This window comes from Limanda limanda, chromosome 12, assembly GCF_963576545.1.
Source record: "Limanda limanda chromosome 12, fLimLim1.1, whole genome shotgun sequence".
In the NCBI taxonomy this organism is placed as follows: domain Eukaryota; kingdom Metazoa; phylum Chordata; class Actinopteri; order Pleuronectiformes; family Pleuronectidae; genus Limanda; species Limanda limanda.
In genome coordinates, this window is record NC_083647.1 from 23,134,296 (window position 1) to 23,159,684 (window position 25,389).

The following is a 25,389-nucleotide window of genomic DNA, read 5'->3' on the forward strand; positions in this document are numbered from 1 at the left end:
TTCCTCCTCCTCCTCCAGCCAGGAGGAGAGGAGCAGTCACCTCCCAGGAGCAGGAGGAGTCGTGTCCTCTCATGTCTGGGAGAGACACAACAATAGCTTCCATTTTCCTCATCAGCCCTCAGGCATAATCAATACATCCCAATATGAGAGAGATGATGATGATGATGATGATGATGATGATGAAGAAGGGAGACGTCTGCAACCGAACCTCAGCAGAAACCCCACGGACCGCAACGTGATGTGTTGTGGCTTCTGCTAACCTCAAGTGACCTGATGACATGTGTGTGTGTGTGTGTGTGTCTGTGTCTGTGTGTGTGTGGTACCTTACACCAGGCTCCAGCTTCTCCACATTGTGTGTTTCCTCCTCCTCCTCCAGCCGTGAGGAGAGGAGCAGTCGTCTCCTCACAGCTGAGGCACCTCTCATGTCTGGGAGAGACACAACAATAGCTTCCATTCTCAGGCATAATCAATACATCCCAAAAAAGAGAGAGAGATGATGATGATGATGATGATGATGATGAAGAAGGGAGACGTCTGCAACCGAGCCTCAGCAGAAACCCCACGAACCCCAACGTGATGTGATGTGATGTGGCTTCTGCTAACCTCAAGTGACCTGATGACATGTGTGTGTTTGTGTGTCTGTCTGTGTGTGTGTGTCCCCTCTCGTCCAGCCTGTCCAACAGTGAGGACGCAGCGATGCCCCCCCACAGGGAGGAGGACCCGTCTCCGTCCCGCCGCCTCGGCCCGGCTCCTCGCCGCCGCCTCCACGCTCCGCAGCCCGGCCACGACTTCCCCTGAGGCCGCCACCAGAACTCAGCTCGACCTGCTCTGTATGGGGCCTCTCACATGTGAAGTAGGTTGTGTGTGAGTGTGTGTGGACCACCACCCCCCCACCCGACCCGACCTGGGGGTCAAAGCAGATGTGAGAGGTCACGAGACATTATGTGCCTCTTCCAGTGAAATGTACCTTTACCTCTAAAACCATTTAAAACACAATCTTTATACAATATGCAATTTGTTTAAACAATATTCAAACCATTGAAGTTCAACACCAGTGGATGTTGAGACAAATCTTCAGTTATTAATCTTGACACTCAAACAACGATCAACATTTGATAAACAGCAATTAGTTCTTTATTGATTTTCATTTTTTCTTAAGACACAATAAAGGAAAAGTAGTGGAGGAGAAGAGAAGACCCCGCCCCTTCTCAGAAAGACCCCACCCTCACTCCTCGGGGTGGAGGTCAATCAATCAATCAATCATATTTTATTTGTATAGCCCATATTCACAAATCACAATTTGTCTCATAGGGCTTTAACATGGTGTGACATCCTCTGTCCTTAACCCTCAGCTAGAGTGAGGAAAAACTACTAAAAACCCTTTTAACAGGTAAAAATACGTAGAAACCTCAGAGAGACACATGTGAGGATCTGTCTCTCAGGACGGACAGAAGTGAAATAGATGTCAAGTGTAGGAAAACATCATCAGGATTAAAGTTTTTAGCAGCATCGATGAGGGTTAAAATATTTTTCAATACTATATGTCAAGCAGTCCTGCTGGAAGCAAAGTCTCTGGTCAGCAGCAAGATCACGATCCAGCATCAAGATAAGAGGTGAACTGTTAGATGTGATGTTTCACTCAGGGTTCGTTTGAATAGTTAAATGTCGGGGGTCAGGGAAGCAGGATGCATTTCTTTGCCATATATGATATTATACCAAACTGTTTTGTAGATATATAAAGTCGAGTTTTCTGTCCAGTTCTTCACCAAAGAGGAATCGTGTCAGTGCAATGAAATAAAAACAAAATAATGACCGGTTGGATTCAAACAGAAATATGTGGAATAAGTTGCTTTTTACTTACAGATTAATTCTCCTTTTATGAATATGTGTCCTCCTCTTCCCTTCAGTTGACATGGAGGATGAAGATGGGACTTGTCTATTTGATGTTTTGTGGTGAGTTTGAAATTAAACACAGATAATTAAATAGAAGTGAAATACATTGAAGGGAAAAGGTTTGTTGAAATTGAAGTCTTTTCTCATTTTGCAACTTTCACCAAATATTCCTCTTCCTCTCCTCCTCTCCTCGTCTTCTCAGTGACCCCCAAGCCCTGAACGACTTCCTTCATGGGACCAATGAGGTAACAGACGTCGTGCAGAGACAGGAATCAAAAGTTCATATGAAACGTTGGAGTTGAAACTTGTGGGAGATGTGGAGGAAAGACAGTTGTAGCGTTTCACTGAATTCATGAAGTCGACTGTGCCCAACCCCAAATCCTGTGATTTCATCCCAGCAGCTGCCGACTGAGGACCTGCTCATTAGCTCCTCCTCTGGGGACACCTCCCTCTTTGCCGACGCCCCGGTGAGTGTCTGGAACCAACACTCCCCCCCCCCCCAAGAGGATTCCTGTTTCTCTGTGTCTGTGCCTGAAACTGCTTTTCCTGTTAACTCCTGCTAATCACACAATTCTCCTCTGCTTTCCACTCTGCTCCCCACCTCCCTCTCGCCCTGTCTCCCACTGTCTCCCACTGTCTCCCACTGTCTCTCGCCTCTGTCTCCCTCTGTCTCCTGCCTCTGTCTCCCACTGTCTCCCACTGTCTCCCACTGTCTCTCGCCTCTGTCTCCCACTGTCTCTCGCCTCTGTCTCCCTCTGTCTCCCACTGTCTCCCACTGTCTCTCGCCTCTGTCTCCCACTGTCTCTCGCCTCTGTCTCCCTCTGTCTCCCACTGTCTCTCGCCTCTGTCTCCCACTGTCTCTCGCCTCTGTCTCCCTCTGTCTCCCACTGTCTCTTGCCCTGTCTCCCACTGTCTCCCACTGTCTCTCCCCTCTGTCTCCCACTGTCTCTCCCCTCTGTCTCCCACTGTCTCCCACTGTCTCCCACTGTCTCTCGCCTCTGTCTACCACTGTCTCTCGCCTCTGTCTCCCTCTGTCTCCTGCCTCTGTCTCCCACTGTCTCCCACTGTCTCCCACTGTCTCTCGCCTCTGTCTCCCACTGTCTCTCGCCTCTGTCTCCCTCTGTCTCCCACTGTCTCCCACTGTCTCTCGCCTCTGTCTCCCACTGTTTCTCGCCTCTGTCTCCCACTGTCTCTCGCCTCTGTCTCCCACTGTCTCTCGCCTCTGTCTCCCTCTGTCTCCCACTGTCTCTCGCCTCTGTCTCCCTCTGTCTCCCTCTGTCTCCCTCTGTCTCCCTCTGTCTCCCACTGTCTCCCACTGTCTCTCGCCTCTGTCTCCCACTGTCTCCCACTGTCTCCCACTGTCTCTCGCTTCTGTCTCCCACTGTCTCTTGCCTCTGTCTCCCTCTGTCTCCCTCTGTCTGCCTCTGTCTCCCACTGTCTCCCACTGTCTCTCGCCTCTGTCTCCCACTGTCTCCCACTGTCTCCCACTGTCTCTCGCCTCTGTCTCCCACTGTCTCTCGCCTCTGTCTCCCTCTGTCTCCCACTGTCTCTCGCCTCTGTCTCCCACTGTCTCTCGCCTCTGTCTCCCTCTGTCTCCCACTGTCTCTCGCCTCTGTCTCCCTCTGTCTCCCACTGTCTCCCACTGTCTCTCGCCTCTGTCTCCCTCTGTCTCCCACTGTCTCCCACTGTCTCTCGCCTCTGTCTCCCACTGTCTCCCACTCTCTCTCTCCCCCAGAGCCCTGTCTCTCTGCTGGGCGATGGCGGTGATTCCCCAGACACGCCCCCCCCCGGGTGTGTGGACCTGTCCTTCCTGGAGGAGGCTCTCCTGTCATCGCCGGAGGGTGGAGACCTGCAGGAGGTGCAGGGTGGGCAGCCTGTGGAGGGGGGGTGTGAGGCGAAGGAGGGAGCGGTGCCGGAGGTGGAGGAGGTGGAGGAGGAGGAGGAGGAGGAGGAGGTGGCGTGTGACATCCTGCAGCAGAGCCTCCAGGAGGCCGACATCACGGAGCAGACCATGGCTCTGGAGGCAGGTCTCACCCACCCCGGGGACAGCCTCTCCCTCTACTCGCCCGCTCCTCTCCTCTCTCCTCCCCCGGCACATTTCCTAACCAAGACCGTGACCTTGCCCGCCCCCCCGGCGCTGCCCAGGGACACCCAGGCAGCAGTGGAGCCCCCCCAGCCCTCGCTCCTGGCTGTCGGGCCCGGCTGCCCCTCTCTCAAACCGGCTGCACCTCCTCAGCTGATGGGCCTCCTGCCTGGAAGCGTGTTCCCTGCTCCGTCCCCAGAGACCTCCTTCTCTCTGGGTCCCGCCCACGGCTCCAGTATGATCCTCCACAAGGCGGTTCCCAGTGTGACCAGTCGTCCTCTCTTCACTCCGTCCCTGAGACCAGGGGTCCTGCTGCCGAGGGGTCCGCTCCACATCCAGCCCAAGCTCCCAGTCAGCATCCAGCCCAGACTGGTTCAGATCAGCCCCAAGCCTTCCGGGCAGAAACCCACCCCGGGTCTGACCTTCGTCCCTGGGACCGGCTCACCAAATATCCTACTGTCCCAAACCCCCGGCCAGAAGCCCACCGCCCCCCGGCCGCAGCCCGGCCAGCAGCTCCACAAACCAGTCAGCCTGCAGCTGGTCAACCAGGGCGGCTCCTTCGTGCTCCGGCCTCAGGGACTCTTCCAGGGCCAGAACCAGTTCCTCCTCCCAGGCCAGTCCCCGGTCACCATCTCCCAGCCGGCCGGTGGGACTCGAGCGCTGCTGGCTCCCGGTCACCAGGGGGCGTCGGCCACCGGGACGCTGGTGGACGGCTCTCAGATCCTCACCGTGCCCCAGAGGCAGCTGAACTTCAGCCCGGTCTTCACCACCCCCACCGGGCAGCTCGCCCTCCGCCAGGCCACCGTGCTTTCAGGACCCTTGCATCTACAGTCGGCCCCCCCCACTGTCTTCCAGATGCCGGCCCAGCTGGCTGGAGCCTACACCGCCCCGGGGGGGCTGGGGCAGCGTGCCACCCTGCTCCACGGTCCCGCTCTGGGAAACCACATCACCTTGATCAACAGCTCGGGGGTGCTTCCCCAGGATCTCACGTCCATCTCCATCGTCAACGGGCCCTTCGCTGCCCAGGGCCCGGCGGGGGGGGCGTCTGTGGTGCTGCTGCCGGAGAGAAGTGTTCCGGAGGAGAGGAGCAGCTCCGAGGAGACGTTCCACCAGCTGCAGCAGGTGAGTTACCTCCTCTGCTTCAAGAGGAAACTCTCTACAGTGACATGTTGGATCTGATAGCAGATCTACTGGAAATCTTTATGTCCTCGGGCGAGATACTGAACCAAAAGTGCTGCTGAAGTATATTCTGGGAATCCAAGAGGTTGATGTGGTTGTCGAAGTTTGATGATGAAGGAAAGGAACGCGGACCCAGTACTTACAAGTATAATAATGTTTATTACACAAAGTAGAACAGGTCAGGACGAGCTCTAGAGACTCGGAGAAATCACCCAGGCCAAACGGTGAAAGTCTGTCTTCTCCCTGCAGGGCAAGAAGTTTTATAGGTGGGAGGTGGGACCCCAAACCTAGAGATAACATGACATCACACAACAGGGCCATCAGCCCAAATAAGGAGGTGTATGGCACATAAAGATGAAAATGCAATGGTCATGGACCTTCCCTTTACCCCCATCCATTTGCTGGTCAGAGGTCATTCTCAAAGTCAAAGGTCTTTCCAAAGAGGGACAGACCTACTTGAATGAATATCTGGAGGACTCTCTGGAAATTTCTGAGAGTCACGAAGATAAGCATCATAAATATCGGCCTGTCATTATATTTAAACACATGCTAAAATCATTTACTCTAGTGAATACACGACACTGCCCATAGATGCACTGTATGAGTGTGTGAAGGTAAAATGTTCTGTAAAGCACTTTGAAGGTCGTGAAAACTAGAAAAGCACCTTTTCAAAATAGATCTAATATGCTGATGTCTCTTGTTAATGCAGTGAATGAAATGCCTGACAAACAGATTAATACACAAACCCTCTAAATCCAGTGCTGCTCATTGATTTGCCCAAAATAACAACAACTACAAACATGAATTGAAAATTACTCTTTTAAATTTGTAAGCAGGAAATATTCTCTGTATGAGCATAAATCCAAACGACTGCACTGGTGGTTTCCCAAAGTTTAAAACTCTGATTTCTGTAAATGAATTTATCAAATCAACGCACTTGAAGTTAACTTAACAACGATTAACTCTTTCAAACTCTTCTGTTGTGGTTTAGTTTTCTTCCTGTATGTAAATTAGGTTAATAGAAGCATTCTGTCACAATATGTATTCTGATGAGGACCTGAATTTACACCACTTCATCAAAGGGTCCTGGTCTGTTCTAGAGTCTGATTTCTGCTGGTTTCAGTTCATCTAAGTATGGTTCCTCCCTCTGCAGCCGTACGGACATGTGCTCCAGCACATCTCTGTGCACCCCCCCTCCGCCGGGCCGCACCCCCCCTCCGCCGGGCCGCACCCCCCCTCCGCTGGGCCGCAGACCCCCTCTCCTCCTGTCGTCACCGTCCTGCAGCCTCCTCCTGAACCTCCTCAGGCCCCCAACCCAGCTGCAGAGATGCCCAAACTCCTGATGCCTCCAGCGGACATGACCCAGGTGGTGGAGGAGGTGACCGGGTCCATGAGCCAGGACCAGGACCAGAACCAGGCCTTTATGCAACATTTGCAACAGGTCAGAGATTCAGCAAGTTCTTGTTCTCTGTAAAGATAGTTTACAGTGTTTGTGTTTGTGTTTCGACTGTGCTTCTCAGATTTACTAGTACTACTGGTTTATTGAGTATTAGTGGAATTATATCCTATTTCTATGACCCTGCTTCTGACAAAAGGTTGAAAAACAACTTGCACCTCCAGTAAAATATATGTTGTTTGTGGCTGGATCAACAAAACTCATCCTTTTCTCTTTCTCTCCACCACAGCAAGCACTTAACTCTCCCATCGCCTCTGATCTGCTGGTTGGAGCGATGCCAGTGGTGCCGATGGAGATCCTCTCCTCCCCAGTGGCCGAGGAGAGAGAGACCCAGCCTCAGACCCACCCAGTCCCAGAGCCGGACCCCCACAGCGTGACCTGTGACCAGCGGGTGGAGGCTTCTCCGCTCAGCTCGGACCCTGAGGACACACTCTGCTCCTCCCCTCCTCCCCACCTCCTTCAGGACACAGGGACAACAGCTCCGGCAGCGTTCTCCCCCCCAGCCGCAGCTCAGATGACTCCTCCTGCACCTGAGGGGTCGGCTCCACAGCTCCTCATCCAGCCCCAAGCCCAGTATCAGGCCCAGCTCCAGCTCCAGGTCCCACAGGCCTTATTCGGCCAGAACCAGGTGTCCTCGAGCCACACTCCCGCCCCCAGCTCCTCCTCCTCCTCCTCTCCGGTGCTGGTCAGCGTCCCGGTGCCTCAGCAGCAGCCGGATCCCCCCGCTGCTCGTCTCTCTGAAGGAGGAGACGACTCCGCTGAGCAACAGCAAACACAAAACAGTGAGTGTCATCAGCAAACCAACAGCTAGACAACAAGGGCATTCTCTGTGGGATTCTAATCATCATCTTCATCATCATCATCATCATCATCATCATCATCATCATCATCATCATCATCATCATCATCATCATCATCATCATCCTCATCATCCTCATCATCCTCATCAACATCATCATCCTCATCATCATCAACATCATCATCATCATCATCATCATCATCATCCTCATCATCATCATCCTCATCATCATTCATCATCATCATCATCCTCATCCTCATCATCATCATCATCATCATCATCATCATCATCATCATCATCATCATCATCATCATCATCATCATCATCATCACCATCATCATCATCATCATCACCATCATCATCATCATCATCATCATCATCATCATCATCATCATCATCATCATCATCATCATCATCATCATCATCATCATCAACATCATTGTCCTCATCATCATCATCATCATCCTCATCATCATCATCATCATCCTCATCTTCATCATCATCATCATCATCATCATCATCATCATCATCATCATCATCATCATCATCATCTTATCATCATCATCATCATCATCATCAACATCATCATCATCCTCATCATCATCATCATCATCATCATCATCATCATCATCATCATCATCATCATCATTCATCATCATCATCACCATCATTCATCATCATCATCATCATCATCACCATCATTCATCATCCTCATCCTCATCATCATCATCATCATCATCATCATCATCATCATCATCATCATCATCATCATCATCATCATCATCATCCTCATCATCATCATCATCATCATCCTCATCCTCATCATCATCATCATCATCACTGTCTCTTCATCAGAGCCGACAGCTGCCTTGGCCGTGGAGAGTAAAGTGTTTCCTCTCGATGTCCGTCCTCGTTCTCCTGCAGACCACCATGTCCCCGGACCCCCGGCTCCCAGGGACTGTGGCCCCCCCGTCCAGACCAGCCAGCAGACAGGCACCAAGGTGGGAAATACAGTTACTCAGGTCGAGTTCTGTGATTATATTAGATTTAATTATATCAATATAATGTCAGAAGATAGTGAAAACATCCAAAGCTGATATATTTAAATGTCTTGCTTTGTCCAACCAGCAATTTAAACCACAGTAAAAAGAATTCACATATAGCAAATATTCACATTTTGGAAGCTGAAGCCTGATTTTGATTTAAAAAAACGTATTATATCTCTTGTGTTTTTAGTATTTAAGATTCTAAATCCTATCTTCTCTGGGTTTAGCTGAATTTGCTCCAGAGAAATCCCTGTGTAATTATTCACTGTTAAACGCAGAACATTTAATATTAATGACTTGAAAATGTCTGCGTCCTGTGATCTGATCTGGAATGTGATGTGTGTGCCAGCTGGCAGTTTGTCTGGAGCAGCAGAGAGAGGACAGGATCACACCAGCAATACGCCGGCACAGGTAGGAGATGAAAGTCAAGCTGAGATCCTCCCGTCCTCCCGTCCGACATGTCTCCTGTTCGTCCTGTTCGTCCTGTTCGTCCTGTTCGTCCTGTTCGTCCTGTGAGGGTCGCAGGACGAGCTGGATTCAATCCAAACCAGCGTCATTCATAACGTCACAGAGGTTTAGAAAGAGAAAACCTCTCAGACTCACCACAGTCCTTGTTTCCCGCCATGAATTGTAAATAGATGTCATGGAATCATCAGCTGGAGCATGATAAGAAATATAAAACAATCAATGGCAGCTATCACATATGCATTTGAAGACACTTCAAGTATTTAAAGAAACTAACAAATAATGTAATGTATTACTTGAATTTTTATGTATTACGTTTTAACTGTCCTTTGGCCGTGCCACTCATTCTTTAAAGCACTTTGGTCAACAAAGTTGTTTTAAATGTTCTATATAAATAAAATTGACATTGACATTGATAAAAATACAAATCAAATACACATAATATCCAAATCATAGTAATGTAAACTAAGATACCAAAATAAGAGGAATCTCACCACGTATCCAGAGCATTGACTCAGATAGAGGATCACGGCTCAAAGGCCTCGAGGTTGATTGAGAGTGACCTGTCTGTACTGCAGAGGTATAGAGACAGAGGTCAGTACCTGTCAGTAGGTTGATATCAGAATCAGAATCAGAATCATTTATTGCCAAGTAGGTTTACACCGACCTGGAATTTGCTCTGGTTAATGGTGCATACAATGAACATAGAAACATAAAAACACAATAAATACAACACACATAAGAAAAACAATAAAAAACTATATATATTTACTCACTATTTACTTTTTATTACTCACTTTTTCTAATATTTATACAAAATAACATTTATTTAGACATAAACATATCTATAAAAAAATACATAAAAGATAAAAGCTATAAAAATTAAAGTAAAAAGTGAAATGCAAAACAGTGAACAGTGTCAAATTGCAATATGCAATGTAATGCAATATAATATAATATAATATGTGTTAATTTAACACATCCTTAAGGTGTGGGGGTGGAATAAAAGTCCAAGTCAGGTGGGGGGGTCCCATACAAACCTACTGACATGAATCACATCTTAATAACATGTGGAAGAAACTGAGGATTGATTCACTAACTAAAACCTTCACATGAGTAGTCAGTAGATAAATGTGAAATCCTGTGTATTCACTCCCGGCTCAGTCTCCTCCCTCCGTCCTCCAGGTTCCAGCAGCAGCTGTGTTCGGACCAGGCAGACGTTCAGCACCCGTTCACCGGCCCGGCCTTTCCCACCCTGAAGGACGCCGTCCGACGCCTGCTGCCGTACCACGCGTGTGCCGGTCACCTGCCGAGCCAGAGCGACTTCGCTTTAGGTGAGTGAGGCTGTGGCTGTTTGAACCTGACTTCTGGTTTCCACCTTGAATATACGATCACGTCCCTAAACAGAGAAACACAACCAGGTTAAATAATGAACTGCGATGGTATTTATACAGAAAGTCTTTGTGCCAAACTAAATCAAATTACTAAAACTTCACCAAATCTTCCTCTGGAAACAACTTGTGTACAAAAACATCAAAAATACATATAAACACTGGTTGTCTATGGAAACACTTTGCATCTAAGTATTAATACTTGTTCACTTTGGAGAGTTTATGTCTTATTTCACGTTTCTGATGCTTTTCCTCTGACTTGCCAACAATAATAACCCTTAAATTTAATGGTCAACACAAATATATAACTAAATGGCACAAATTAGAATGCATTCCTCTGCCTCTGCTCTTTCCACCCTCAGAGAAATCAGTTAAATTGGTGAAAAAGCTAAATAAACATCTCTCAACGTTAAAGAAAGTGATAAAGAACTTCTGGATCCAGACCAGAATCTAATGGGTTCCTTCTTGGCTCATGTCCTGTCTGACGATCTGCTTCCAAAAACTCCAATCGGTTTAAGATGAGCAGGGTTACAGACTTTATACGAAGGCCACGGCAGTAATGACTGAATCCTGAGAGCTGTGTAATGTTTCAGTCTCACTTCAGGGTTTAATTATATCATTAACATGATAATGATTAATGATGGATGGTGGTTTCTCTCTCCTCAGTGGACCAGGAGTTTGACTCTGTGTCCGGTTTCCTGCTGAAACGCACCAAGGACATGATCAACAAATACAGGCAGCTACTGGTCCGAGAAACTCAGGTGAGACACGTTGTTGATTGTCTTCAAACGATCTGTGTCCACAGTCAATCCCACATTAAAAAATATAACATTTTTCTCTTGTGTGATGGGGTTTCCCTTGTCCTCCGCAGCAGGAGAGTCCCTCAGCGGAGATGGTGATGCTGGAGCGTCTCTTCCTTCAGGCCGAGCGATTCGCCTTAGCCGAGGACAGACGCCGAGCCCGCAGAGACCCAGGTCAGTGTCCCAGCAGGGGGTCCGTCAGCTCCACCTACTTCCTGAGTGAAACACTTAACCTCCATATTTGCTCCAGAGCAGCTCCCAGGTGTGAAGCTGTAATTAAGCTGCTTCAATGTGGAGCGAGAAAGAAAAGTGAGACGTGAAGAGCTCATTAGAGCAGAGCTGTTAATGTTAATTAAAGTAAGAGGAGCAGGGAGGAAGCTTTTTAAACGGCTGGACTCTGGGACTTATGAATCATAATAATAATAATGAGAATAACTTATAACCCAATAATTGATCAATTACTTGTAACTCATAGACAGTTTGCATTTATCAACACGGCCCCTAAAGGGATTTTCATTCTTAAGCAGCTTCCACATCCAGTTAAAACAATTTTTCATATTTTTTGTCCCAGTCTGAACATTTTCAACACATTTCTCTCTAATTAAAAACACATATATTTTATATTTGGAAAGTTCCACTTAAAATGTTAAGTATCGTTTCAACCAAATTAAGAATCCCAAGGGGCTGGAAACGTGAACAAATATAAGACCTAAATTTTGTATTATTATTTCACACGACAGAACAAAGGTTACAAAGTACTTCACAATAAAAGCCTATATTAATGTAAAACGCTTACAAAAACAAAAGTCAGACAACACAAGAAAAAGTATAAAACAAATTAAATAAAAAGAAGAGCAATGAGATTAATATAATTTATTTTTTGTAAAACCTGAGAATAAAACCTGAGTACAGATCCTGCTGCTGTTGAACCTCTGACTTCACTCGTTCCCTCCAGAGTCGTTCATGATGGCCTTGACTACATCAGCGTCTTCCCCTCATGAAGCCCCCCCCTCCGGCCCCTCCCACCGGGTCTCCTCCGGCAGCCCCTCCTCCCCCCCGGCCTGGACCCGGCTCTCTGACCGCCCCCCCGGTCTGAAGACGTACCGCTCCAGCTCGCGCGGCGCCCTGCGACTCACCATCAAGCAGGAGGCGGGCTCCCGCAAGGTGGTGCACAACTCGCTGTGCGAGCCCGGCCTCAAGAGGGATCACACGGGCCAGCTGACCAACGGGGGCGGAGCCGTGAGCGAGCACCACTCCCAGCAGGCGCCCAACAGAGCGCCCCCCCGTCCCCAGCCCGAGGAGCAGGTGGTGAACGGGGGTCCGCAGAGCGACGCTGAACAGGAAGTCCCACCGACGGCACCCGATCCCAAAGTAAAAGCACCACGTCCTCTCTCTCTGCCAGAGCCTCAGGCCGCTTGCTTTGAGTCGCCCCCCCGAGACGTCAGTGCCCCAAAACTGAAATGTTACAGGTTGGAGGCGGGGCCTCAGCCGGAGCCGCCTCCCCCCCCCCTCCAAGAGGACCACATGCTCAGCGAACACCTGCAGAGCGCCATCGACAGCATCCTGGAGCTGCAGCGCCTGCAGGGCCCCCCTGCAGCCCCCCCCAGGGCCCCCTCAGGGCCGGCCCTGGACCAGGCGGTCACCAGCGTCCTGGAGGGACACCTGTGAGGTCACGTGTCCCCACAGACGTCCACACACATCCGTCGGAGGCGGGACGAAGGGACGTGCACTCGTCTGGTCCCCAGAGCTGAGAGAGGTTCTGGTTCTGGGTTTCAGATTTTACTTTAAAAAGGAACTGATTGTTTAAAAGAAAGAGGGAGGAGAGGAAAAAAAGACAGAGGCACTATGAAGAGATGCAGACAGCAGCACTATCTACAGGCGGATAGATGTTAGATTCTTCATTTTGATGTGTGTTTGTGGAAAAAAATCTATTTGAATAGGAGCTCTATTGTTTCAGTGGTAGTTGAGTCATCCAGAGGTTTACGACACTGGTGTAACCTTCATCAGCAAATAGTATATAAGTAATAGTGAACGGGAACCTGGACTAGACTGAGATTATTCAATAGTTTTTTATAAGATTCCTTTCAGAAAAAAATGTGGTTTCTTTTGCATAGTGCCAAGCTTCCAGGGTATTTATTTTGATAATCTGTGCCAACTGTGTTTTCAGATGAGTTGCATCGAGAAAGGCAGCGTGTGTGTGTGTGTGAGACGAGTGTGTGTGTGTGTGTGTGTGTGTGTGTGTGTGTGTGTGTGTGTGTGTGTGTGAGTGCGTGAGTGTGTGAGTGTGTGTGTGTGTGTGTCCACATTTGGGAATAAGTTGCGTGGATGTGAAGTGTCCTGCGACGCTACACGAGGATCCCTCCGTCGTCTCGGCTGAACGAATGAAACTCCAAAGAATCTGTGACTTGCTCCATCCTGAATACACCAGCAAACGTCCATGTTGTGTCTCTTCCCACAAACTGGAGTGTGTCTTTGTCAGAGCAGGAAAGAAAGAACCCAAGGGAGCACAGGAAAGAAAGAGAAGAAAGAAAGAGAGAAAGAGTCACAGGCTGTCGTTGTTTCTTCTTTTCTTTCGAGTCTGACGCTCGAGTCCGACTGTGATTTAGCTTTGTGTGCGTTCAGAGACCAGAGTCGTCCATTCTGTGTGTATTTACATGCAAGCAATAATGAGTTGGGGTTGTTTGGAGCTGGGGTGGTGCAGTGAAGAGGAGGGAGAAGAGGAGGAAGAGGAGGGAGATCTTTGCCTGTTTTGCTTATCGTCGTCATAGGACAAAAAAAAAGAAAGAGGAATGAATGAAGCTTGTTCCATCATCGCCGCCCGTGTAGTGTAGAAGTTGTGTCTCTAACATGTTTTAAGGGCTCGATGGTCACTGAGCGGCGAAATGACCACGAAACAAAACGTCCAGAACCTGAGCCTCTGCATCATCAAACAGCCTTTGACCAAAAAAACGAGAGGAATCATCCGCTTTCACGTTCCCTCATCTCCAGGTTCACTTCACTTCACGAGTTCTTGGTCCGTAGCCCGCTGGTCGAAGCCGAAGATTTCAGTTCACGCAGCCGTTCTGGAGCAATATTCACCGTTTTCCTTTTTTTTTTGCGGCGTCTTATGTTAATGTGACAATCTTATTGGTCTGAGTGAAAAATGTGAATTCTGTCCGTGTGAAATTCGTAGGAGAGAGTTGAGGTCGTTTGTAGGTCGAAAATTTCAAATCTGCAAAAACGTGTTTGTAAGAACAAGTTGAACTTTCAGAGTTTTCTGCTCTTAGAGATTCCACGAGGGGGGGGGGTCGAGGTTTGAACTCGCTATTTAGGAAAAACGTTATGAATGTGCCTTTAATTCATTCATACCTTTAAGGAATCTGATGAAGAAGAGATAAGTTATGAGTGAGTTTTTAAAACCTGTTACGTCTGGTGTTCAGAAATGTGAAAAGGTGCCTGTCCCTTCAGAAAAGAAAAGAAACAGACGTGGGATGAAATCAAACAGGACTTTTCATTTTCTTAAAATGTTCTGTTTTTTATTATGTGAAATTGTCTTTTGTTGGAACGAACAAAAGAAGTTTATAATATGCAGTAATCTAGTGTTGGAACTCTCCGCAGTAGTTTGGGTGGAAACACACACTCGAGGATTCACGCGGGAATAATTGGACGTTTTTTGGAAAAATTCAGTTATTATATTTTCAGGGTTTAAGGAGAAGATTCACATCACTAATGTCTGAGAGGTGGATACAATGGAAAGCTACAGTTAGCTTAGCATGAGAATTTGAAAATATATATAAAGATGGACAGCATTCCAAAAAATAGTGGATGGAAAAGTCAAAGTGCACATTAGGTAATTTTTCTCGAAGATGGTTTCTGTTATTTTAGGAAGTGGGAGGAAGAGGAGCTGCTTCGTCCATCTTTATTTACAAAGTATAGATTATACACAGTGATGGAAACTGTGGAAAATCCTCAAACTTTTCCAAAGATCGATGATTAAAATATTTAGATCGACATTATCCTGCCAATGAGAAAAGTTAATTTGTGCCCCAAGTGGTCGAAATATTGCAGGAGGAAGTTTTTTTCTCAGAAACCATCTGCAGCTCTGGTTTTATTCTAATTAGTCACAATTTGACCTTTGGATAAAACCAGACCAGCTGTTTCTAGTCTTTATGCTAAGCTAACTAGCTGCTAACCGAACAGACATTAGTACAGATTTTCTCCTCCACGTCTCAGTAAGGACACAAATTAGCACATTTCCCCAATTTGTCCAGAAACGTGAGAATCTCCAGCCGGATGAAATCCTTCCGTGTGTTTCCGCCCTCGGAGGTTTCGCTGTAATGCAGTAAAGATGTCAGAGTGTCTCTCACCACACGGGGGCGCACTCCTCGTCACCGCTGAAGAAAAAGAAACGAGGGAGATTCCACAAACTTTACTTGTGTTTATTTATTTATTTTTACGCAGCACTTCCAAAGGTTTGCCAAAAAAGAAAAAATCTTGTTTAATGATAAAGAAAGAGAAGAATAAATTCTCAAGCGAACTTTGATGGAATCCCCTTCAGTGAAGAAGCCTCATGTGCCATTGTTACTGTCGTGTTCACGTCCGCAGTGTCCAACACTGACCACTAGGGAACATGCTTCTGTCCGCATCGTGGAACCAAGGGATGAATTCCATCTGCATGTCGAGCCACTTTGTTATTTATTTGTAAATGTGCTTTTATTTTTCTGACTGAACTGTGAAACCAGGGGAGCTCAGAACTCTTACGCCGATTCAACACTAATTCAACTTCAGATACAAAACATTCGACTGACAGATTGTTCTGATGCCAAAATCAAGAGGCCTTAATTCAGCAAAACTAGATTGTAAAAAGTCATTCCTGACAAAAAAAGAATAAAAAAAAAACGAAAGACTCCTTTGACCTGAAAGTCACGAGTGATTCATATATGAAATGTTAAGAAAAAACACTTTTGTACTCATTTTTACAGACTATTTATTAAACTGTGATTTTGTAAGAAATAAAAAAAAATCTAAAACTATCTGTGGATCTGTCGTTGTGTGAAGATTTGAGCGCCGGCAAAAACACGTCGCACAAGATTTATACAAACAAGACTTTAATTTATTCTCTCACATTCAGAATTTTAGACAAAAGCAGAAACAGCCTCGGGCTCGAGGTTAAGACCAAGCAGCTGTTTTCATGAATCACACGGACATTTTAATGCATTAGACTCAAACTCGGGTTTAGGGTCATTTTAAGAACATTAGAGTTTTCACTTTTTCTTCATGGTAAAGTTTTGGATTCTGGAAAAATGATGTCGGGGTGGCGGGTGGGGGGGGTGAAACTGCTGTGGATTCAGGGTTCGGGTTCGGGGATTAAGAGGCTCATTAAAACACGAGCCATGGAGTCGCCCCCGACCTTCGACCTTCAGGGGAATCAGCAGCAGGAGCACGAAACATCCACAAGTTTTAAATGATCCACGGTTACTCTGCTGGGATTCATTTCCCCCCCGCAGAGAGAAAGAAGGGATTACATTTGATTTCAACTTCATCCTTCATCCATCGACTTAAAACAGACAATAGAGTGAAGCAGCAGCAGCAGCCGGGTGCAGCACGTGGTTGAGTATTTAAACTGACCCTCTCTCTACGAAGCAAAGAATCACAGACTGATTGAGGCTATAAGCTGCTAACCTGCAAGGGGGGGGGGGCAGAAGTTACATTCATGGGGAAAGTAAAGAGCAGGAAGCAGCTTCTTCTAAAAATCTCTTCAGAAATTTAAATATCTTAATCTGTTCATAAATAATCATTATACATCTTTTATGATAAAAAAAAAGTGTCCGTATGCAGTTCCACGTTAGTGTTCGTCAGGGTCGGAGCTGGATCCTCTGCTCGAGTTCATTCAGGCTCCACCTCGGGTTCTCAGGTGAACTCCAGCGCCCCCTACAGGTCGAGTGTATTCTCTCACACACTCGGAGCAGGTGGACAGACGCCACGTGTGCCGGCAGCGGTTTGGCTTCTCCACGACTTCCCTCCGCTCTCTCAAGAAGCTCTTTGGCTTGTCAGATTCACAAAGTGGCTCGGAGGCTTCAAAACCATCCGACCACTTTGACCAGCAGAAGAGAAGAAGAAGAAGAAGGAGGAGGAGGAGTCTCCCGTCCCCGGGCCGCGGCCGCCGAGCAGCGTCCGACCCTCAGTTGAGTTTGACTGGCAGGTCCTCTCCGTACTTGCGGAGGAACTTGCTGTGGTTGTGGTCCACGGACCAGAGGGGGGGGAGGTGGCGTGGCTGCATGCTGGTGAGGAAGTGCTGCCTCCAGCGGCGCTCCAGGTCCATCAGGCCCTGGAGGCCGAGGCCGGCGTGCGCCTGCACCAGCTTCAGGCCGTGAGGCACGTACGCCTCGTTGAAGATCCTACAGGGGAGAGAGAGAGAGAGGCAGTTAGAGGACGAGTGAAGCTTCTACTTAAAAAAGGTGAAAACAACTAACCGCCTGTAGAGCGCTCACAAGGCGCTGGCTGCTTCCTGAGCCCCCCCACGATAGAGTGGAAAGATATAGTAAATGATATTTATGTCATGGAAAGGATTACTTTCTCCCTTCGTCTTCGGAAAACTGTGTTCATCCAATTATGGATCAAATGGGTGAGATATGTAAAACCCCTCAGGCCAGACTGTGTGGAAGGATGGAATGAACGACCCTGTAACCGCCCTCTATCCCATTCTCGCTCAAATCAGCCTCTAGCATGTTGTTTTTTTTATTCGGCTTGTTTTTTTGTTTTTTTTTTAACTTAAATTCTTATTAAACTTTTCTTAGGCATGGTACATGGCAAATTAAACATGTTTCTTTATACAGGAACAAGCAATATATGGTTGAGAATCGACTCTAATAACAGACTTCGCACATATTTGTCTCAAAAATAGGCAGCTATTACAAAACAAAGTGAGTACATAATGATATTCACTCATACCTTCATTGTATACCTGCACACCCCACCATACATGATATAGCATACATCATATAGACATGTTGCTGAGGTATACAGTATTACAGGATCCCACTTGGGAGAAACACAGCAAAACAATAAAACCAGAGTCCTAGTGGGGATCATTATTTACTTTTATGTAGTTCCAAAACCTGTCTATTCAGCTTGTTTTTATTCATTTATTGGTTTTATCTACTGATCTGTGATTATTGTCTACATGTACACCGCACTATACACCTCCCAAAATGTACAAAGTTACCCAATTTTGAAAAAGGTTGACAGCAGAAGAGAGAAAATTGCCCTTGGGCTGATGTAAGTTTTTATAAACTACTGTCAAAAAAAAATAAAGAATATATTAAAAAAAAAAGGCGACAAACTCTAGAATGAAAATGTTGTAAAGTTTTGTTGGAGTGTAAATCAGTGAGTAGCCGGAGTGTGAACTCACCTGGTCTCCAGCCCGGCGGCGTGCTGCAGCGCCTCCTCGCTCAGCTCCTGCCTCTCGTTCATGTTGAGGAAGCCTCGGATCAGAAGCTGCAGCTCGTCTCGCCGCTGCTCCGGCAGCCCGTCGCCGGCGGTGAGCAGAGCCCGAGCGGCCGACCGCACCCGCCGGCGGTCCGAGTCCTCCAGCAGGCGCACGCCCTCCTCGCAGCCCTGAGGGGCGGCGAAGTCTTCGGCCAGCTGCTGCTTCAGGAAGCCGTCGTGCACGTTGGAGGCGGCGTGGCAGCTGGTGCAGAGCAGCAGGATGTCGTGGGAGTTGTGGTCCTTCATCTCCGTGGGGAAGTGTCGCCGGTACTCGTGTGGCACGATGTTTTTTCTGTGTGACCACAAGTAATAAAGTTTTTCTTCAACATGAGACGGATGAGATTCGAAATTTGAATCACTCAGTGTATGAAGGTTTTCTAATCAGCGCCGCGAGTGTAATGGAAAAATTAACTAAGTACTAGAGGTGGGAATTGGCAAAAATGTGACGATTCAATAGTATTGCAATTCGATTCTGCGATTTATTGCGACTCATGTCCCCCTTATTATTGAAACGCATTACAAAAAATGAGGAAAATAAGACTGCTCAACTCACTTTAAATGTCACATTTAATTCTGTGAACAACATTGTCTTCTACACATTAACTGAAATGCAAAAACTTTGTCCTTGAACATTCAGGACACAGGACCTTTGTAATTATTTTCTGAATAGGAGACCTCTCACATGAACGCTGACCTCAATCATATAAATAAGAGTAACCTAGAACTTCAATCAAATTGACCTGCAAGGTCATGACCCAAAATGTAAAATTCATTTGGGAATATTGGCATTTTTGTTCAGAAAAAGGAGTTGGTCAACATGCTCAGATGTTAAAGTTCCTCTGGGCCGTTACTGTATCTCCTGCAGGGGAGAACATCCTTTCCGCAGACACACTAGGTATCTTTTAAACTCTGAAACTCTCCTCATCATGCTTTTCCAGTCAGGGGCTGTTACATATATAATTGTAAATAAATATTAAAATATTGCAATACTTTGTGCTACAGTATCGATATAATCGCGGGCTCAAAATATCGCGATACTGAACAGAATCGATTTTTTCCCCCACCACTAATAAGTACGTGTGAAACCTAAGTTTTTGTATCTCTGTCTAAAGGCTTTTATGACCTTTCTACATTAGGTATTCAAACTGTTCAAAAAGTTTATGACCTGGCCTGTTTTAATGGTCTGAACTGTGCATGACCTGAAAACTCTTAGACCCTTTAGACTTCCCAAAGAACTGAATGTATGTCTGCTTATCTCCAAAGGAAACGCATGTAAATCCGTTGTCTGTGTTTAGATAGCTCTCTCCCTGCGCCTACAGAACCAGTCTGGATTGGCTGAGAGAGATGGCCTCAGTCCTCCAATATAAGCTCATGTATTTGACTGTCCTGCATCTTCACTCTGAGACCCTTGTGGTTTCCCTGTGTTGATCCTTTTTGCAGAAAGCCCCTTATTAAATACACGTAGATAACTTTGTTGTTTCTAGCCTCTTGAATCTCCAGATTTACATCACACGAGCAACTAGTTGTAGAAGCTTTTCCAATGTGAGGTTTTACTGCTCATTCTTACAAATTCCTGGACTTGAACTGATTAATTGATAAACACAATCAGTCTAACCTGATGTAGGAATCAGCTTTCCCACAGACGACGCACAGGTTCTCCTTGGCGGTCAGGTAGTAGTCCTGCTGGGAGTCCGGACGTCCCGACGGCTCAAACAGCAGCTTCACCACGAAGGGATCCTCGCTCTGAAGCACTGAGTCAGGAACAGATCTCGTTAGAAGACATTTCCGATTTTCCCAAAGTGTTTAGGTTTGTAAACATGGCGGCGTACCTCCTATTCCTTTATCCAGGTACCACTTGGCTTTCTTCTTGTCGCAGGTGCACAGCGGCTGGCCGTCGGGAGCGTAGAGGAAGCAGTTATCATAGAGAGGAGACTTCCTGTGACACAGACGGACAAGGTTTGGATTCAATGAACCTGAACTCTTACTTTTAATCAACGGTTGATGAAAGCAGATGATTTTTAGCCCCCCCCCTACCTGGCAGAATAGCCCACACCCAGCGGTTTCCTCTTGTTCCTTCGAGGGTCTGGGACTTGCTGATCTCCAGGCTCTGGGCTTTCATAAGTGGGGGGTTTCCGCGTCCTCCGCCTCTTCTCTCCATCTGCAGCCTTGTCTTCTCCGTCTCCTCGGCCCCTGAAGGCCACGTCCACCAGACCCTGGCAGCGGGACGCCAGCTCGGAGTAGGAGCTCCCGCTGGAAGAGGCGGGTCCGGCTTCAGAGTCCAGGCCGAGGAGATGGAGGAAGAGGGCGATGGAGACTTGAGCATCTCTGGCAGCATAAGTCATCTGGGACCAAGAGAAGAGGAAGACTTTGATGAAAACAAGAACATCAAAGAAAAAGAGCTGCAGGAGATATTTGAGTCTCAGCTGCTTCTGCTACAGAGAAGAAACCAATCGGATGTGAGAGCTGCACGATAATTAGAGAGCTCTCATGAGACGTGTCCATTTGTTGGAAACTGTGGCTGAACAAATTAGAATATGTCCGGCGTCAGAGTCTAGATCATTGATGCATTTACTGAAGTAGATCTGAAAACTTAATTTTCAAAACCAGACTCGTACCTACTCCAGAGACGAGAAAGATTGAAAACACTAAATAAAAAAGAGCTGCAGGAAATATTTGAGTCTCAGCTGCCTCTGCTACAGAGAAGAAACCAATCGGATGTGAGAGCTGCAGGGATTTTAAAATACTTTGTGATTGTAGGACGCTCACGTGAAAAGGTTTAACCTCAAGAATCAACGCAGCAAAACAATAATTATGAAACTGTGGCTGAACAAATTAGAATATGTCCAGCGTCAGAGTCTAGATCAGGGGTTTTCAACCGGGGGTCCGTGGCCCCCTAGTGGTCGGCGACGGCATTGCAGGGGGTCCGCGAAATTCGCTTTGATATTTCGACACATTTCCAGATTACTCTTGAATATCTTGAAAAATATATATAATAAGAAAAATATGTCTAAAATAATATAAAGGTGCTGGTGATCATGAGGCTAAACTTAAGCAGGCCTCAATTGTTCGTGTGATATTGTATGATTATCATTTGTGACATATTCTGCATTACTTTGTCATCTTCCCTCTTCAGTTGTAGCCCCAGTTTATGTTGATTGTTATTGATCACCGTTTCTTTAACGTTCTCTCAGCATGTCAGCTACATGTCTGTACATTTAAGTCATGAACATTATATTGATGTTCATATGGTTCTGAGATGCAATACAACTACATTTTAATTTTGTTTCCAATTCTTAAGCACTGAAAATCAACCGTTTTTGTTGTTTTTACACAGATTTTTCTAGATTTGTTTGAGGTTTTTAGGCAGATATAGATTTGTTTGAGGTTTTTAAATAAAACCAACATGGAAAACCAAATGTTAAAACTTTCTTCTATACACACGCACACGCGCGCGCAGGCCCATCAGTGGGCCGCGGATTACTTTCTAGTCAGAATGGTGGTCCCTGGGACAAAACCAGTTGAAAACCCCTGATCTAGATCATTGATGCATTTACTGAAGTAGATCTGAAAACTTAATTTTAAAAACTCTGTCCCACACAGACTCGTACCTGCTCCAGCGTCAGTTGCTCCGCCTCCCAGTCACTGCAGCGCAGCGCCAGAGATTTATCCAGAGACACGTTCAGCAGATCTGCAGCCAGCGACTTCAGACTCAGTCCATTCGTCACCGCTTGTCTGAAACAAGTGAGAACGATCATTTGGATTTGACATGAATAACTTCTCAAAGTGTGGAGAACTACAAACCAGAGCTGCACACATCCCCCCCGAGCTGTACCTCTGTCTCAGGGCCAGGTAGCGCAGGTCCACGGTGCACGTCACCGAGAGGCCGTAGTCACGCGTCAGACGCTTGCCGTCTTCGTAGCAGCCGACGCCCACTTTCAGGATGTGGGGGTCTCGGAGGACGTCCATGAAGCTGAGAGGGAAGCTCTGCTTCCCGCTGCGGAACGGCAGCAGCCTCACCAGGATGCACAGACCTGAGTACGAGGCCATCTGCAGCAGGGAGACCGCCGAGGTCTGGCCCTTCACCGAGACCTGGGGGGGGGGGGGGGGGGCAGCAGCCGGTGAGACGGGGACATGAGACGTCAACTGTTAGAGGACGACTGAGGACAACTGAGCTTTGAAATGTCATGTTTGTATCAAAGAATGAATCCAAATGCTACAAATATTTTTTTCAGAATATAAAGATGGACGACATGACAGCTTCCCCCAAGGTGTTGTGATCGCCCCCTGGTGGCTGGCTGCAGTTTCACCCATAAACCCTGATGGGACAGGACCAAACTTGCCAGTCAAAGGACACGTCACATATATATTTGTGTCTGTCCTTTCAGGTAGTTCTTATCACGCTGATGTTTTGTGTTCACATTTCTGATTTATATAGTTATTTGATGCTATAACAACTGGGTGATTGATTCTGATGACGTGATTGACAGCTGAGACTAACACGTGATTGGTCGGGTCCGTGTTTCTGTGGAACTTCGCTAAGGTGGCTGCATTTTTCTTTAATTTCTGGATAGTGGGAGGAAGTGAAGACGTGTCGTCCATCTCTAAATACAGTCAAAGGTCTATTTTATACTATTTCTATTTAAATTTTAATTTTTTTGGTTGTAATTTCTTAGCATTGCCAAAAGAGAGCCTGTGACCCAAGCATTTCATTGCCAGTAACTGCTTCATTTTATCTCTGTGCATTTTACAATAAAAATCTTGAATCTTGAATCCAAACATGCAGGATCTACTGAACAAATGTCCACTTGTTCCTGTGTGTAACCGTGGTCGCATGCAAAGAACAACAACAGGTGAGAAACCGCACGAGCACACGATACCGTACTGAATCACCCGGGGTGGCCTGGTCCTCTTCCCAGTTTAAAAACATGAGAAAGGTATTTCTTACGCCTCTGGTCTTTACCCATTCACAGTCGAGCCCGAGAACAGGAAACACCGACAGCTCCTTCTGCATCAGCGGCCACAGCTGCTGCCATTCCTCTTCAGAGCTCACCATCACTGGTTTCACCCCCAGCAGGTCGTCTGGCGGGACCGGCCCGGGCGGCGGGTGGGTGGTCTGACACTCCACGGCCTTGAACTCCTTCTCCTCCATGTTCTGCGGTTGGATGCAGCGACACTCTGCGGCGGGGACGACCACGACCTCGGTTTCCACCGGGGGAGGAGCCTCCACGGGATCAGCCGCCTTCTGGACGGAAGGCAGCCTCTTCCTCTTGGTTCGGTAGACTCGCCATATGAGCAGCCCCCCCAGCGCCGCCCCCAGCACCGTGGTGACGACGGCAGCTAACGGCCCTCGATGAGACATGTCGACTTGGAGTGACTTTTAAAAAACAGGCTGAAAAAATGAAAAGCAAAAGGTCAAAAAACACAAAAGCAAAATCAGTCTTCAGCTGCCAGATGATAAGTGATGTGTTTAGGGTTGCAAAATTCCGGGAATATTCAAATTTGGAAACTTTCCATGGGAATTAACGGGAATTAACTGAAAATTTTGTAGATAATTTATACTAACTGTATTTACCTTGTCATACACAGACATAAATATAAACATTTTGTTTTGTCATAGGCTGATTTGAGCCCTGAGGAAACTTTGGGCACTTGACTATATGCTTCTGCATCTTTGTGTCATTCTTAACAAAGGTCTTTGCACAGTATTTGCAAATGTACACAGCCTTTCCTTCTACATTGGATGGGGTGAAATGTCTCCACACATGAGAGAGTGCACGTGGCATTGTTCTGTAGAATAAGATGAGAAAAAAGTTTGTAAAAACACACTAACGCAATGCCAGAGATATAAATAGTTAGCCAAACAATTGGAATCTTCTGTAAACATATTTTATAATTGATGGATAAATGAATGGAAATAGGCTAGATGAACAGATGAACAATCCTCAATCAGCATGCTAATATATTTTCCCCAGTAATATCATGGAAACTTACCTGACTAGTCCTTCACTCTACAGCAGGCCTCAATAGCCCTGCTGTAGAGTGAAGGATGCTGGGAGTTATCTGTGCATGTGATGGAAGAATGCACAGTGGAGGGTTGAAACTCAACGTGCCAAGTGTGCTAAATTCCATACATCTTTAAAATAGAATTTTGAATGATGATTTTATTGCTCAGCGTTTAATTTGAGTAGTTTTTTTTTTTTTCAAAATTCCCAAAATTCCCGAGCTTAACTTCCCATGGAAAGTTTCCCGAAACTTTCCGCCCCTTTGCAACCCTAGATGTGTTACCTCTCGTGTGTCAGTGAGATCCCATGTGAACCTAGTTGTGTTTCTGTGACCTGGACCGACACTGCATCTGTGGAACACAACAAAAACACAACACAAATCACATCCGGTCAGAAACTGTAGAAACAATCCAACTGTGTGTACTTGAGTGGAAAGTGTTATTAAATCCAGACACAACATGTCACTAAAAACAAGGTGACACGGCTTTGAGGGGAATTTGAGTGTCTGGGCTTCCGTACACTTTGATGGCAACACACAAGCCGGATGGAGGCATGTTGTGTTTTATTAAGTTTGAAGAATCGATCACGATTTAATTCAATTGTTTTTGGATTTGGCTGCAAAGCTGTTTCCCCCTGAAACTCCAGAATGTGTGTTGTGGACTCACACTGAATCTGAGTGTGATGCAAAAGAATCTGCAGATAAACAGAATATAAAACCGCATCATTATGACATAATTCCCTGATTGTCACTATGCATTAGATCCTCAGGAGCAGGAGGAATAACGCAGGCTAGCATTAGCTTCACCAA

General features: G+C 46.7%; 2 protein-coding genes across 2 annotated transcripts; one reads left to right on the top strand and one right to left on the bottom strand.

Annotated features, from left to right (window-relative positions):
* Nucleotides 1-1,912: 1,912 nt before the first annotated feature.
* Nucleotides 1,913-12,780, top strand: si:ch211-168d23.3 (BRD4-interacting chromatin-remodeling complex-associated protein). Its single transcript, XM_061083448.1, has 12 exons — nt 1,913-1,953; nt 2,096-2,138; nt 2,295-2,360; nt 3,629-5,098; nt 6,309-6,596; nt 6,841-7,393; nt 8,266-8,411; nt 8,806-8,867; nt 10,107-10,255; nt 10,979-11,073; nt 11,184-11,286; nt 12,068-12,780. Exons 1-12 carry the CDS (start codon nt 1,913-1,915, stop codon nt 12,778-12,780), a joined length of 3,729 nt encoding a protein of 1,242 aa, XP_060939431.1.
* Nucleotides 12,781-16,182: 3,402 nt separating this feature from the next.
* On the bottom strand, nt 16,183-24,927 carry exd2 (exonuclease 3'-5' domain containing 2). Its single transcript, XM_061082762.1, has 9 exons — nt 24,865-24,927; nt 23,540-23,968; nt 22,412-22,668; nt 22,188-22,311; nt 20,614-20,921; nt 20,409-20,515; nt 20,195-20,330; nt 18,503-18,871; nt 16,183-17,489 (listed from the first exon to the last, which is right to left on the bottom strand). The coding sequence occupies exons 2-9, from the start codon at nt 23,936-23,938 to the stop codon at nt 17,273-17,275; spliced, it is 1,917 nt and encodes a 638-aa protein (XP_060938745.1). The 5' UTR covers nt 23,939-23,968; nt 24,865-24,927; the 3' UTR covers nt 16,183-17,272.
* Nucleotides 24,928-25,389: the final 462 nt, after the last annotated feature.

Coding starts and splice junctions, on each gene's coding strand:
- si:ch211-168d23.3 (XM_061083448.1), top strand. CDS start 1,913: ATGGAGGATGAAGATGGGACTTGTCTATTTGATGTTTTGTG. Junction 2,139..2,294: donor TCCTTCATGGGACCAATGAG/GTAACAGACGTC, acceptor TCATCCCAGCAG/CTGCCGACTGAGGACCTGCT. Junction 2,361..3,628: donor CCCTCTTTGCCGACGCCCCG/GTGAGTGTCTGG, acceptor TCTCTCCCCCAG/AGCCCTGTCTCTCTGCTGGG.
- exd2 (XM_061082762.1), bottom strand. CDS start 23,938: ATGTCTCATCGAGGGCCGTTAGCTGCCGTCGTCACCACGGTGCTGGGG. Junction 20,516..20,613: donor GGTGTGGGCTATTCTGCCAG/GTAGGGGGGGGG, acceptor TCTGTGTCACAG/GAAGTCTCCTCTCTATGATA. Junction 18,872..20,194: donor AAAGCTGATTCCTACATCAG/GTTAGACTGATT, acceptor GTGGTCACACAG/AAAAAACATCGTGCCACACG.